Source organism: Myodes glareolus, chromosome 24, assembly GCF_982192425.1.
Source record: "Myodes glareolus chromosome 24, mMyoGla1.1, whole genome shotgun sequence".
Classification (NCBI taxonomy): domain Eukaryota; kingdom Metazoa; phylum Chordata; class Mammalia; order Rodentia; family Cricetidae; genus Myodes; species Myodes glareolus.
This window is the reverse complement of record NC_142049.1, coordinates 41,589,348-41,604,785: the sequence shown is the minus strand read 5'-3', so window position 1 is coordinate 41,604,785 and position 15,438 is coordinate 41,589,348. Positions and strand designations below refer to the sequence as shown.

At 44.2% G+C, this 15,438-nt stretch overlaps 1 protein-coding gene and 1 pseudogene across 1 annotated transcript; both read left to right on the top strand.

Moving 5' to 3' along the window:
- The first annotated feature begins 1,196 nt into the window (after positions 1 to 1,196).
- LOC125397759 (disks large homolog 5-like) lies at positions 1,197 to 7,806 on the top strand. The gene is made up of 6 exons (XM_085682997.2): positions 1,197 to 1,322; positions 2,332 to 2,491; positions 3,592 to 3,741; positions 4,395 to 4,578; positions 5,795 to 5,896; positions 7,024 to 7,806. The coding sequence occupies exons 1-6, from the start codon at positions 1,217 to 1,219 to the stop codon at positions 7,099 to 7,101; spliced, it is 780 nt and encodes a 259-aa protein (XP_085539123.2). The 5' UTR covers positions 1,197 to 1,216; the 3' UTR covers positions 7,102 to 7,806.
- Positions 7,807 to 14,824: 7,018 nt separating this feature from the next.
- On the top strand, positions 14,825 to 15,210 carry LOC125397760 (GTP-binding nuclear protein Ran-like; annotated as a pseudogene).
- The last annotated feature ends 228 nt before the right edge of the window (positions 15,211 to 15,438 follow it).

Genomic DNA, 15,438 nt, shown 5'->3' with positions numbered 1-15,438 from the left:
TCAATCGGTTTTGTATCTGGGAACAGTAAGAAGCCTGCTCTTTCCTCTCTGACTAAAACTCAGGAAGTCTGCAAAGGAGCTGACTGCCAGGGGTTCAGTACACTCCTGCCAGTCCAGCACTCAGGATGCTGTGGTTGGATTGTGACATACATACTATGGCTTACATCAAGTCCATCTGAAAATGCCCTCACAGAAAGAAAGGATTGTTAGGTGAGGCCTTTGAGGTGGGGAACATTAGTGTTTTATTTGCTGAGACAGGGACTCATATCTCCCAAGCTGTCCTCATACTGGCTTTGCACGATCACCTTAGCTTAGATCGTCCTGCTTCTGCTTCACAGATGCTAAGATTACAAGTGGAGAGAACAAGGCCAGTGAGGACAGCAGTGGTCATTGAGCCCAAGACTTGCTACATCCTAGGCAGCCACTCTGCCAACTGAGGTATGTCTGTTGACTTTATTTTCCCACTATACAGAATCTCACTGTAACTCACCAAGACTGGCATCTGTCCTACATTTTTTTGGAGCATAGAAGAGAGCTCTGCACTCAGCCAGTGGGCTTTTTCTCTTGGTTAACCCACCATGTTGGATTCCTCTGCCAATGTATCATCACACTTTTGCCAACACCCTGATGGGTATTGTATATGTGCTTAGTAATCCAAGGGAAATTTCCTAGAGTTAAGCATGTGGCTTCCATGACTGCACCCTTAACCCAAGGCTCAAACTGTAAACAGCCTACAGGTTCTTCCTTAATGTGCTTTTTAACAGTAACTTGTGGAAGGTGATCTTTCCTCATTTAAGTTCATCTTAAAGTAATTTCTTGAGAATATTTAACTCCACATATTAATTAGTACAGGGTTTTGAGAAAGAAATGAGACTTTTTTCAGCAATCTTTTGAAATATTAGCTCAGTTTTCAATATGGGAAAGGTCATGGATCTTCCAATAAAGCCAAGGTGACACTGGGTTTGGAAGAAGAGGTGATGAATGGCTTCTTCTTTGTTCCCAAGATGCTCATGGACAGGTAAGCTAGGCTTTGGGTCAGTTAGGAAATCTTGTTAGCAGGGTGGCAGATGGTGTTCACCATGACATCAGCGGTCCCATCTCTGGACATTCCATTGTATCCTGGAGATCTCTTGGAATCCCGTGATGTCACCTGTGCTATAGCAACACCAACTGCCATTAGGACTTTCGTCAGTCCCTAGAGGGTAGAGCATTAGTCATGTTCTCAAGATTGAGGCATCGCCTATTTGGGAGACAGAATGGAAAAGGTCGAAAGACCAGAGAGGGGCAGAAGGAAGCTGCTGTTCACTTCTGGAAAAGGCCCAGTGAGTCATGGGGAGATTGCTATAGGAGGTGCACTTGAGGTGGGCTATTGAATAATGGGGCTGAGGAACTGGAGCCTCAGAGGAGAAAATGGACATCCCTGCTTATCATACTTCCTGAAAGTCAAGGATTCCAGGACATTAGTTTGTCCATCTCCTAAGCCAGAGGCTGAGAAAGCCAAGGCTGTTGTTCTGGGACCACCACCTATCTCTCACCTTTGCTGTGGTTTGGGGTGTAATGTTGTGACAGAAAGAGACAAGCAGGAGGCAGGAAGGGACTAATGTGTCTCCAAATTTGGGCACCTATATCAGTTGCTTTGTGTTTAGTGGCTAACTGACACTGTTCCCATAAAGACAAATGTGCTCCTGGCCAAGACCTTTCATCCTCAGGGTGCTCAGCAGTCGGCTCAGCAGAATTCCTCTAACCTCCTTTTCTTGAGAGCGACCCCTTAGGGTTATCAATGAGCAGCTGAGAATGGCAGTTAGATCAGAGGGTGACCAAACTTCTAACAGAGTTATGGGACCACATCAGGGAATGGCTACTGACTGTCAACTTCAATGATTTGAGCTGTCATGGGTGACTTGGTGAGTCTCTTGACCATGTTCATACATGTTCACCTGTATGACTTTCCAATCCACAGTCATGGGCCTAGAGTGACCAGCATTGAGACGCGGGTTCTTCATAATATCTTAGCGCTTGTGCACTCTCTCATTTTTCTCTTGGCTTCTAAATCACAGTAGAGTTCAAGGGTCAGGACCATGCCTCATCCTGTGCTCCTATGAATATGCCTGAAGAGGTGGTCGCTGTAGTCAACTGACGAATATGTAGGGAGACTGAGGAAAACCCTGGCTGCTTACATCTCTACCATGATGAAAGTGTTGAAATTTACACAGGAGGCATATTAACCTGGACTAGTATATTTTGGTTGTCACTGGGTTCCAGAAATATTTTTCTGTTTGGAACTCAGGATAGTCTGTCCATCTCCTATGTCTTTTTCCCACCTACACACAGAAACCCATATGGAGCCAGCATCCAATCCAACGCTCCTAAGCAAGAAACAGATAAAGAAGGAAGAGGAGAGGCTGACCACAGAGCTGCAACTGATAACCATGGAAAGAAATAACCTGAAAGACTGGCTGATGATCCTCACTGAAGGAGCCGTGGACAATAGGTATTCATTGATTCAAACTTCATGGGGTTGTCAGCAATGTCACCCACACCTTCTTTTTGGAAGGTCTTGGTTTCTAGGAAGCTGTGACAAACCACATGTCCTAAATTCCTCTCAGGGGGCAGGCAGACCTTGAATGTCAGGGGCCATGAGATGTGACCTCTAACTTTTCTGCTCTCTCCTAATGAAAAGCAGGGCCTCTGGTCTCAGTCACACAACTCAGGGATTGAGGCAAGTACCGTGTAGTTCTGAGCATGTATTTGGAGAGAACATGAATTGCAAAGGTGGCTTGCATGAGCTACTACTACCTGCTGTTAGTTTGTGGGGAATCTCTACTTTCCTGGCATGTGATTGTGTTGTGGAAGCCCCTTGTAGCAGCTGGAGGGGCCTGGTTAGACACGGGACATCTCAGTGTATACCTGGAAGTGCTGGGGCTCGTCACAGGTTCTCTCTAGTTTTGCCCATTATGCTCTTAGGCAATAGGGCTCCGTGCATCTCTTTAGCATCCAATGGGTGATGCTGACCCTCTGTGACACTGTAGCTCCCCTTATTCTCTCTTTCTCTCACTCTCTCATGTGGACATGTGTGATATCTTCTCCCACTGTCCATAAGATGCCAGTGCTGAGCCCTGGGAGCCCCACTTAAAGCAGGACTGCTTGTGTCCCACATGCTCACCTTGGTGGCACCTAGGAATCCCTAGGGGAGTTAATATCACTGCCTCGTTCTTAGGACTCAAACCCAGAATGATGTGCTCTAACTGTTCATGGATTGTCAACCAGGACTCAGAATCAGTGTTCTGAAACAGGAGAGATGTATTTGCAATGTCTGGTGTACTGAGACATGTGACAGAGACTCCTGGTAGCCTAGAGAACTAGACTGACAGTCTAGTCCAATTGAGTGAGCTCATGATGTCATGGCACAATCCATCTCAGGAGGAGCTCAGCTCTTCTGGGGCCAGAATAACCAGTTTAAAAGCACCAGAAAGTCCCACTACATAGGACACAGAATCTTGCACCCACTGGGCTATGGTAGATCAGGATACAACTTGAGTTCCCGTGATCATTGAAGCCTATCTTCATGGGATATTTTCTCCTGTTTTCTAGTCCCTACAAGAAGCACAAGCCAAATGCTTTGTATGAGATGGCAAAGTTGGATCACAAACAGATCATGATGGAGTTAAAAAATGTCGAGAATGAGAACACCAAGACCTTAGAGAATTTCAAGGCACTGAACATGGAGACAGTCTTCTATAGGTAAGTAACCATCTGGACATGGATCACAAAACTTGTGGAATGGACATCTCTGACTTCTTTTTCTACGAATGAAGATCCCACAACTCTGGTTCTAGACTTTTACTGTATAGGAAGCAGCTTTTGGATTTGTGTCTTTTGGTCTCAGTTTTTCTAAGTGTGAAAATGACTGACAGCCCCTACTACCATTTTCCTAGGGCCTCAGGAGCCAATAGACAGAAAAGGTATTTACACTCTCAGGGGAATGTCAGGCAGGCAGGATATCTGGAGCTCAGACCCATTCTTTACATGTCTGGGATCTGAGGAACCTGTAGATAGAATATGCTCACCTTAGGTCTATTGTCCTCCCATGGAGGGTATTTGCCCACTACATGCTGATGTTTCCCCATCACCATAGACAGTTAGGCCAGCTGGGGAACTACTCGTTCTACTGAAAGGACATGGCTCCTTTTAGGTGTTGGAGTTTACAATGGCAGTTTGATAATTTCTGTCATTACCTGTTCTCTCATTTGGGTTTTGGAGTGGAGCTGTCATGACTCTATCAGACTCTTAGCTACTTACCAGGAAACATGAGGCCTTTTTGGGTGCTGGTTCCGGGAAATCAGAGGTAGCAGAAGAAGGTTGGCCTGGCCTTACTATGCAACGTGTGTTTCCAGGGATCTGCACAGCCGACTACTGATGGAAAGGACTCAGCTAAAGAAGAAGGTGGATGAGTTGAGGCAGGAGGAAAGGAAATTGCAGAATGATTGGACCGTGCTGAAGTACCACCTAGAGGATTTGAAACTGATCCATAATGATCAAGAAGAAGAGATCAGCTACCTCAAAATCCAGCAACAACAGGTAGGGACAGGCAACTGAGTCAGGCTAAGCTCTGGTACCATTTGCCCATTTGAGTGCCTCTCTACCCATCCAACCACCAGTGTTTAACCCATCAGCTTATTCTTCCATCTTCCCTTCCTGCCACCAACCTCATGCTATCCAGGCATTCCCTGCAGTTTCCGTGCACAAGGACTTCTGGGAAGTTTGAGTCTTATGAACAACTGAAATATGGGCAAACCTTCCTTACTGCTCTGCTCAAAGCACAATTCAGTGAAGGAGATGGGTCAATAACATATCACACATGTACATGTATTTATGACTGTTCTAGGCACAGAGCTAATAGTGAGTGAGTTTAGGGTCTTGCAGCTCATTTGTTTGGTGGGGGTTACGTTACATCACAGGTGGGAAGCAGTTTACAAGTCAGAGATCCTTTTGCCATTACTTCTCATACTCACGGATGTGGGTGGCCTGTGTACTTCTCTTTTCTGCCTGCATCCCTATGTGTTCTCTTTGCTTCCTCTGAAATCTTGATTCACAGTGACAGAACCCTGAGTATCAACTTGTCAGCCCTGTTTTCTGGGTGTGGTGCTAAACTGTTCTCCCATCCAGACCATAATGCATGGTTGATTGGATGATCATCTCAGGGCTTTTGACAAGCTAGTGGTGGAAGGTGGGGAATTTGGGCCTCTATGGAAGAATTTCTCTAACCATGTCAATATAGTCTGTCTAAACAAATCACATTTCCCGCAATAATATTAGTTCCCAAGGAATTATGGCTGAGTTCTGAGACTTTTCTGAAAGAACTGGTATGGTTATTCTAAACTCTACTGTTCATCGACCATGATGTTTCTTTCTCCAACCCCCTTTCTCCATATTTCTCTTTCTTTAACACTCACTCCTTGGGGATTTGAGTGCAAGTGTATGTTTGTGTTTTCTTGTGTGAGTGTGTGTGTGTGAGTGTGTGAGTGTGTGAGTGTGTGTGTGTGTGTGTGTGATTGTGTATGTGTGTAATGTAAGGATGTGGGTGTTGTGGTGCATCAAGCATGTGTTCATTTTCTAGTGCAGACCACTGTGTTTCTGTCAGTCCTGACCACAAAGAGGGGTTCTTCCTTCCCCCAGATTCTTTTGTTTAGCCTGCCTAGTTGACCAACACGGTATTGGGGTCCTTTGTCTGTTCTTAGATTTGTTTGAATGTCTACAACCCTCAAAAAAAACCCCACAATTTTCTAATGAACAGGAGCTCAAGAGATTGGAAGAAAGCTTTCAGTTCCTGCAGAAGCAGAGGGAAATGGTCACACAGGAAAAGCACTTGGTCAAAAAGCTGCAGCATCACTTTCAGGTCTCTCAGATGTGGTAGGAGCCCAGACTGGGAAGAGAAGGTAGAGGCTGGGGGGGGTCCCATGGACTTGGGGTCAATATCAGTTCTATCCATCTCTGAGGCTCGCAGCTAGAGCCAGGAAAAGAAGACCTCAGAGAACTGAGCTGGTCCAGTCAACAAGAAATTCTGTCCAGTATATATTGTGTTTGATACCCAGGGCGTCCGTAGAATTTGGTCTCTATTCCTCCCTTCTGAACACTATGTTCTCTGAAGGCTTTCCCTGAACTCACAGAGAACTGCCTGTTTCAGTCTTTCAAGACATTGGGTTTAAAGCTGTGCATCACAGAGCCTGGTAGAATTTGCGTTTTAATTTGGAATAATCCCATGTAAATCAGAGATTTCTGACTTTAACACTACTCTCTATAACATTTGTCCATTTCCTGTGAAAAGTGTTCTCTGGATAGAAACAGTTAAGGACTTCTCAGGATGAACCCAGGCAGATGACTCAGCGGCAGGGAGGATCAGAACCCTCTCAGGTGTGTTCTGTAACCGACTCCCAAAGCCAGGATGCAGATTCCCAGTCTAGTCCCAAGGAAGGCACCAGGTTCTGTTTGGTCCCAGAGCCCTGACAGGAACAACGTTCTCAGGCACATGTCTCAAGAAATACTGCTCTAGCATGACAGGATCTATCTCCATGTTGTTCATAGTCAAGGTTCCTTCTGGGCATGAGGACTGAGCTAGCCTCACATCCTTGTGCAGGGACCTAAGCTACAGGCAGTATAAGGCTATTCATGAAATGATGAATAACTCATGTGCAACTCGTGTATTTCTCATGTGCTGTTGACTATAGTATAAATATACTGTTGTTCTTTACAAAATAATATCCCTGAATTATAGTAGAATACCCTATTCTTTCTAGTAGAAAGGACATCAACAGTGTTTATTTGAAATTATGATTTGTGTTTAAGACCGAGCAAAGTTTTAGGCCCATCTACTCTGGGATCTTATTCCTTGTGACTACCAACAATGACATCAGTCAAAAGACAAAATTCACGGTCCAGCAGAGCTGAGGTGGATTGAGGAGGCATCTTCACAGGTAACATGGCAGGTCCCCATCAGCCTGTATTTTAACTTCTTTTCTCTTCCAGATCCAAAACTCCGCAAACTCATCTAGAACAGGCCACAGCCCAGGACAAGAGCCGCCTGCAGAAGGATCTCCAGCATGAGCCACATGCTGAGCCCCCTCCCCAGCAATACTGAATTCTAAGGATGCACATTCTTCTTCAATTTTGGTTACCCACGTGGAATCGGTTCTGATTTTGCCAAGACATTGACCCAGCATGGTTGATACTGGGCCTTGATTCCTTTTTTTTTTCTTTTCTTTTTTTTTTTGATCATACCACTTGAGAGACCTGAGGAAGCCATAGTAAGCCACAAACAATTGAACACATGTTCTTCATTTTTGGATCAAGGCCTACAGACAAAAAGACACTCACCTTGTACCTGTGAACTCACCACTGAGAGAAATTCTAACTGATCTCCAGGTGATCACACCCAATCTGATCTGTGTGTCCACTGACTCAGTTCTAGAGAAGAAAAGAACGCATCAAAAATATACTTGAGATACAGACATCCTGAGACAATAATTACTCAAAAGCCTTCATTTACCAGCAAGTGGACTCTGCCTTGAGGAGAATATGACTTAGAAGCTCCTAGTTGGAATGGATCCAGACATCTTGAAAAAGCCATTACAAATCCTGATCACCTCGCTAGCATGTCTCTTAGGCAAGCACTTGCCTGTAGTTGGTGTAGTAGATGCTACCAATATGCAGTGATATATGCTAATTAGCTTTATTTATGTTTGATTTTTGTTTTAGATTTTTGTTTCTGGTTCATTTGGTTTTGGTTTTGCTACTTTGGTGTTATTTATTCTTGTTATTAGTACCATAATTTTCATAGTTTATCCATTGTTTATGTTCACTATTGTTTAAAAGCTTCTTTTGAGAAAAATTTATTCTTTATTAATAAAAAGTCAATTTCTTACTTTTCACATTTAATCCAGATTCTTTAATCAAGTGTAATGTCACTGCTATAAGCCAAAAATTTCCAGGTATAGGTAGAAGCCATGGATCAATGCCCAGTGGATGTCAACCCCTTGACCATTGACATTTGGGCAACAGCTGCCTTAGTGCAGCTCCTGATGGCAGCACTGATGGTGATGGAGATCAGGTGGCATCCTGTGAGCACTGAGCCTGTTCTCCTGGAGACCCCCTGTAGCTTCACCCTTCAGTACTGTAAGCCAGGAAACAGTAACAGGTAATAAGATCCTGATTGGAGACTTGTATTGCATCTGCCCCCCAAGTCCTGGGACAGGTGTCCCTGGAGAGCTGAGAGTTTGGGCATCTCTGCTCTCTTCCCTCTAGATCACTTGGGGAACATTCACCATGCAATGGAAAATGGCAGGCTGGAATATGTCCCATGTTTCCCCAGTGACTCCCTGGGGATGCCAAGCACAGGTCAGGAGTGATGCAACCTCTGAGTTCACTTCAGGATATCAGTGACAGAAACAACACTGAGGCCCCATGGTAAGTCTTGACCGGTGTGGCCCCAACTTCATGCTCTGAATCCACACCTGCAGAGACCACCTGTCCTGCTATTCTGTGGTCACTGAGGAGCAGAAGCATCTGTGTCTTGGACACACCCACTGGTGCAGGAGGTGTCCTGAGTCTCAGAGCAGTGAAGTCTGAGGGCACTAGGGAAAATAACCCCATATATTGTGTGTCAGAGGGCCTGAATTTACCTGAGGAGGAGGGCTCTGTCTATGGGTAGAAGAGGGGACATCTTTGGTTTGGTTTTGGCTTTCAGACAGGTTCTCATGTTATTCCACACTGCCTTGAAGTTACTATTTCTGGGGTTCTCTACCTTGGTTCACACCTAAGCTTATTTAAAAAATCACAAATATTTACAGAATAATTCATTACAGTAGTAAATTTTCAGTTGTGAAATAACAACGAAATCATTTCAGGATCGGGGGCAGTACAGCTGAGGAAGTGTATAAAAGGTCACATCACTGGGAAGACTGAAAACCACAGAACTGTGTGGTGGAGGCTCCTGACTCTGCCTCCTGAGTGCTGGGACTTTACCTGGTACGTGCAGTGTGGGGAATCTGACCCAGCGTTTGTGTATAATAGGAAAGTGCCCTACCACTGGAGCATTGGTCCTCACCACTTCACAGCCATTTCTGGAGGCAGCCCAGTGTCTTCAGGCAGGGGGATAGTCTAGGAGGTACCCCTTCTACACCTGGGGCCCCCAGACTTTCACAGCTAATGAAAACAGAAACACTGAGCACTCAGGCACTGCCAAGACTGTTCTGGATGCTGAAGAAGCACCTTGTGGTTGGTAGAAATTTCAAGAATAGAGCTGGAGCTGTGGTCATGGCTGTGGAAGAAACATCCAGAAAGAAGCTGCAGCCTTTTAGGAGCCACCACCCACCTGGAGCCACATAGGAGGGACTTGGAGATGTTAATTATCCTGATCTGTGTCCTACCTCAAACTCACCACCATTTTTATTGGCTTAAACCAACTGGGAATCTGTGCATAAGAGAACCTATTGTACAGCCTACAGGAGGTCAGCCTATAGGAGTATAGGAGAGGCAGAAAAGCACAGAGGTGGTGTAGGGAAAACTGAAACTCTAGCCCAAGCTGCCTAGTTCCCACTATCATGGCTCCTTGCAGCCTTTCTGCTTCCTTTAGTGCAGTGTAACTGTGTACATGTTCACATACACATGGACGTTGGGGATCAACTGGTGTTCTCCTAACACCACACAAATACACACCACACACACACACACACACAGAGAGAGAGAGAGACAGAGAGACAGAGAGACAGAGAGAGAGAGAGAGAGACCATTGGTTACTGGTTTGAATCTCACCAAATAGACTAGGCTTGGTAGCCAACAGGTCCCACATTTCTGCCTTTCTCTTTAACATGTGCACCACCACACATGACTTTTTTTATCATGGGTTTGGACGATCAACCTCACCCACATACGTTCTTGATTGAGCTATCTCTCTATCCCTTAGGCTATGACTTTTGAGTCAGTGGTATTACAAGTTCCAGGGCTTAAGCTGGAGCTTGCTTAGCCATCTAGGAATTAAAGTGTTGAGAGTAATGGAGTTAAGAGTAATTCAAGGTCAGAACTGGTAGCAGCAAGCATGAGTCCATGTCTGAGGAAGAGGAGTTGATGGTCGATCAGGTGGTATGGAAAATAAAAGGAATGGGCATGATGGGAGAGCACTGGGGGAAGAGGAAGCTGATGGGAGAGCACTGGGTGGAAGAGGAAGCTGATGCGAGAGCACTGGGTGGAAGAGAGGACTCTATTCCTTTTTCATTTTGTTTTTGTTTTGTTTTTTGAGAAGTAAGCTGTGAAGTTCTGAAACAACCTGAAAGAGGAAGGAAGACTGGATGGCTGGGAAATGTAATGTGGTCAGGGAGAGAAGGAAGGATAGTCAGGCAATGTTCTTCAATGACATTTGACCTCGAACTTTCTGGAGAAGCAGTAAACTTGACTAGTATGTAAGTTGAGCCGGGCACAGAGGCCCTTTTTTCACATAAAAAAAAAACCAAGACAACAAAACAAAAAGCCCATGATTTCAAAAGTCTGGAGGAAATGTCCTGGAAGAGTCACCAGTGGTTCTCACACTGGGGCTCTGGGGCTAGGGCTAGGAGAAGGTGTAGTGAGAGGTAGGTGGGGAGGTGGGAAAGCAACAGCCGATTTCCATGGTGATAGGCTTTATTCTTGGGCCAGAGAGAAGGCCTGCAGTCCCCAAAGAAATTTGTCAATGATGAAGAGCCATAGAAGGTGTAAAATGTGTTCAAAATGAAAAAAAAATTCTTACACACACTTCATCTATAAAAAGGCTCCTATATCCCCTGCCCCCAGCCTATAGTCTATCATAGAGCAGACTGAGTGATACAGGTATGGGTTATCTAGGGTTTGTTCCCAGTATGCTCTGGACACACTGCATAAGGGTGCAGACTCTGTCCCTGATACCCTTGACACACACTTGTTCAATATCTTACAATAACTGAAAGGCCGAAGGGTGAGAGTTTCTCTGTTGTGACCTCATTTTACACACACTGACTGTTATTCATTGTGGGACCATTGGCTTGACATTTATTTAGAAATGAGAGCCCATTCAGCTGGGTCAAATATGAAGACTCTTGTCATGCCAATGTAGTGCTGCTGTGTACCCAACTTCAGTCTTGGGAACCACATAAGATGACAGAAAATCCATCCAGGTCTCTGGATCACTGGAGAAGAGCTGCTGGGTGATCATCTAGCTGAGAGTCACAGTGAGGTTGGAGGTCTGCCTATGATGTCAGCAAGCATCACCTTAACAAACCCAATACCTTTGGTCCAGTTTCTATCAAGCCCTTACAGTCTAGAAACGAATTGCTGTCAGTTTCAGGCATCAGTGATACTTCCTGTAACATAAGTGTCGGCTTCTGTAACATGAGAGGGCCTGCTTGTTGGGGTTTCTGTACCACCTGCTACCCCACAACCAGCAAGTCCCAAAGAAAATCACACTGAGATCTCTATAAGTTATCAAGCTGATTGGCCCATTTTCTCAGGCTACTTGCTCACTCTTATAGCTTATATTAACCCATTGTTCTGATCTATGTTAGCCATGTGACTCAGTACCTTTTTCAGTGGGGCAGATCACATCCTGCTGCTTCGGTGATCTGGGCAGGAGTGGGAGAAATCAGCTTCCTCCCCAGAATTCTCCTCTTCTCCTTCATCATCTACTTCCTGTTTGGTTTTCCCACCTATACTTCCTGCCTGGCCAATCAGCATTTATTTAAAACATGATTGACAGAATACAGAAAATTCTCCTGCACCATTTCCGCCTTTCTTTTTTATAAAGAAGAAAGAAAGAAAGAAAGAAAGAAAGAAAGAAAGAAAGAAAGAAAGAAAGAAAGAAAGAAAGACACTAGTTGGATGTGGTGGTATACACCTTTAATCCCAGCACTGGGGAGGCAGAGACAGGTGGATCTCTGTGAGTTATAAAGCTGATTGACCCATTAGGTCAGGCTTCCTATTAGTTCTTATGACATACATTAACCCATTACTCTGATCTATTTTAGCCATATGGCTCAGCACCTTTTTCAGCTGGCAGGTCACATCCTGCTGCTGCGGTGATCTGGGCAGGAGTGGGAGGAATCAGCTTCCTCCTTCCCAGAATTCTCCTGTTCTCATTGCACCACCTCTACTTCCTGTCTGGTGTTCTCACCTATACTTCCTGCCTGGCCAATCAGCGTTTATTTAAAACATGATTGACAGAATACAGACATTTCTCCCACAACTTCCTCTGTGTCTGTTGCTCATCTGTTAACTCTCTATAGCTGTCGTTTGTTCCACATACTTCAGAATTTATGCCCAGTCAAATCTGTCAGTCAGAGGCTTTTTTATACACTAAGAAAGAACAACTGTACCCCAAGATGACAAAACAACATGCTGTAATATTTCTTTCTCATTCTTCCCTTTTGCTTCTAAGTGGATTGTTAATTGTCACAGTATTTCAACTGCCTATTGTTGCTGGTGGTGTAAAAGGTTCCTTTCTGTTGTGGTACTATACACTCTCTTCTCTGTTCTCTGAGGCAGCCTTACCTTCCCCAGGGTCACATTTGGGGGTGTCTCTGGAGTCCTGTAGTTTATGCTAACTACATAAACTACAGGACTGTCTGTAACTGTCTTACATTATGTTTTTATTCTACAGATATTGACTGTTTCTTTCTATTTTTTTCTTAGAAATTAATTCTAGAATAAATTATGTTTTAACCAAACATATCTCAGTGTTTGTTTACTAAATTACACTTATGATCTAATTTGAGAAATATTGCCTTTACAACACTGAACCTACCTTAGAGAAACATAGAGGAACATAGTGAGATAAGCATATTTATCTCATTTATTCTTCTTTTGCTTACATAACAAATACATGACTTTTCTTTCCATTTGCTGTCTTAGTTTGCTCCATGTTGTTGAATAAAATACCCAAGGCTGACTAATTTAAAAGAAGAACTTTGGTTCGGTCACAGATTTTGATAGGTAAAAGCCTATGATTGAGTGACCCCCATCTGCTTGGCCTGTCAATTGGCCCTCTGGCTCCCCTACAGCAGCAGCCCCATGAGTAGCAGGAGTTCTTGGGAGGGAGATCACATGACAATGAGGAAGCAGGAGAGTCAGTTGAGAGAGCTGGACCACCTTTATATCAGCCTGCTCTCCAGATGAGCAATGCAGTCCCTGTATCCTTCCCTGAGGCACCACTTACAACACAACCATGCTGAGTTTTGGATGGGAGAAACCACAGCCCTGGCCTTGACATCTCCCACCTGCCATTATTTCCAGGTGTGTTAAAGAGCTTGCTGTCATCTGACTTCCCTCTCTTAACTGCTATGGTAATGTGCATCTAGAATGTCCTCAGATGTCCCATGTTAAAGGGTTTATCTCCAGCCCATGGAGCTTTTTGGAGCAGGGGGGACCTATAAGAATTGGAGACTGGAGGGAGGACTTCCCATAGGCATACTACCCTGGAGTGAGACACTGAGAGCCCCATCTGTCCCCTTCTCTCTCATATCCGGACTGTGAGGTGAAGGGCTTGTCATGTGCTGCCTCCTCAAGGGGATACCTGACCACAGGGCCAAAACAGTGAACACAACCAATCAGAAGTAAAGCCTTTAAAATGGAGACTGAAGCAAATCCCTTCCCTTTATCTTTGACTATCTCTGGAACTTGTTAGAGTAAAAAACACTTATACTCTTACCCAACCAGGGTGATTAACATATCCTAGGGGTCTGCATATTTCCTTGTGCCCAGAGCCTTCATAATAAAAATAGATAAAAAGAAAAACCCAAAAGGCCAGAAACCTCTTAATAGTTAGTCTTGCTATATAGTTCATCCAAACAATTCTATCATCCTAAAGTAATCACGATGTTCATCTCTCTCCCTCAATATTTGAATCTTGTGTTTCTTCGTGTTATCTTATTGCTTAGGCTAGGATTCTAGTCTCATCCTGGTCAACCTCAGGGTCAGAGTCCACCTTGAGTTATCGTTTTTGGAGAGGCCTCTATAATTCTGCCATTAAATTCAGTGCTGCCCTTCGTTCCTTGTGTTCTATGTGTTGTACAGATTTCAGAATTCCATGTCAGTTTTAAGTAGGAAATGATGTATAGATCTGTAAAAATATTCACTTTGCATCCACAGAGATGGTCAATGGTTTTGTCCTTTAACCTATGAGCAGAGTGGAATCACTAATAGATTTTGAAATGGTAAACCACACTTACTTTCATGAGAAAAAGCCTTGCTTCCTCATGGTATGTGGTACTTTCAGTTCTTCTCTAAATCATATTTTCTTTGTTGTATAGAATCTCTTCTCAACCACATTCATAATCATATGGTTGATGTTTGCAGCCAGTAATATTCTGAAATCCCTTGGAACATCCTGGAAACACATTGTGGAAATTTATGAATCTTCATGTATGAAGTGGCTAACTGAAAAAAAAAGAGAATAAAGAAGCAGTCTTCTGAGGTAGATCTGAAGCTATGGGCTGAGCCCTCCGGAATCAATCCACTTACAAACTTTATGCTCATCACTTCTTCCTCAATCCACAGGAGTCAAAAATAAATGAGGGGCATAGGGAGAACTGCAGGTCCCATTCAAGTTCATCCTTTTGGGTGACGGCTGCATCAGAAAGACAGCATTCATGAGTGCCGCTTGTTGGGTAACTTTGAGAAGAAGTATGTAGTCACCCTGGGTGTGGAGGTCTGCCCTTGTGTTCCATGTCAACAGAGGAGCTATCAAGTTTGATGTGTGAGACACAGCTGGGCAGGAGAAGTTTGGGGCCTGCATGATGGCTACTGTCTCCAAGCCTAGTATTCCATTATAATGTTTGCTGTGACAAGAGTTACTTGTGAGAACAAACCTAATTGGCATAGAGATTGGGTGTGTGTGTGTGAAAACATCCCCATTGTGTTGTACGGCAACAAAATGCCTATTAAAGAAGGAAATGAAGGCAATATCTATTGTCTTCCACTGAAAGGAGAGTCTTCAGCCCTGAGACATTTCTGCCAAAGTAAGGACAACTTTGAAAAGTCCTTCTTCTGGCAAGCCAGAAAGCTCACTGGAGATCTTAACTTTAAGTTGGTTGCCATGTCTGCTCTTGCCCCACCCCTCGTGAGGTGGTCATGGACCCAGCTTTGGCAGCACAGTGCACCTAAGATTTAGAGATTGCTCAAATGTCTGCCCTCCAGGATGAGGATGATGACCTGTGAGAAAGTGTGGATGGATGCCTGCATCATCAGAGGTCCAGCTTTGCAGCCAAATGTCCTGTCATGTCCCTGTGTGCCACCTCATGTAGCTATGCAAAGTGTGTGCTTTTCTTGGATGCTGAAGAAGATGAATATGCTCCCAAATGAATGTGTAATTTTAAACATACGTTAACTTGTTTACATTTTGTTTAACTCTTTGGATAAGAGTTGCTTACTTCCTGAATTTCAAGG

What these genes read in the sequence shown, in the direction of transcription:
- LOC125397759 (XM_085682997.2), top strand. Translation starts at nt 1,217, where the DNA reads ATGTTCTCAAGATTGAGGCATCGCCTATTTGGGAGACAGAATGGAAAA. An exon ending in TCACTTCTGGAAAAGGCCCA is followed by an intron (nt 1,323 to 2,331) that starts GTGAGTCATGGG and finishes ACCTACACACAG; the next exon opens with AAACCCATATGGAGCCAGCA. An exon ending in AGCTGCAGCATCACTTTCAG is followed by an intron (nt 5,897 to 7,023) that starts GTCTCTCAGATG and finishes TTTCTCTTCCAG; the next exon opens with ATCCAAAACTCCGCAAACTC.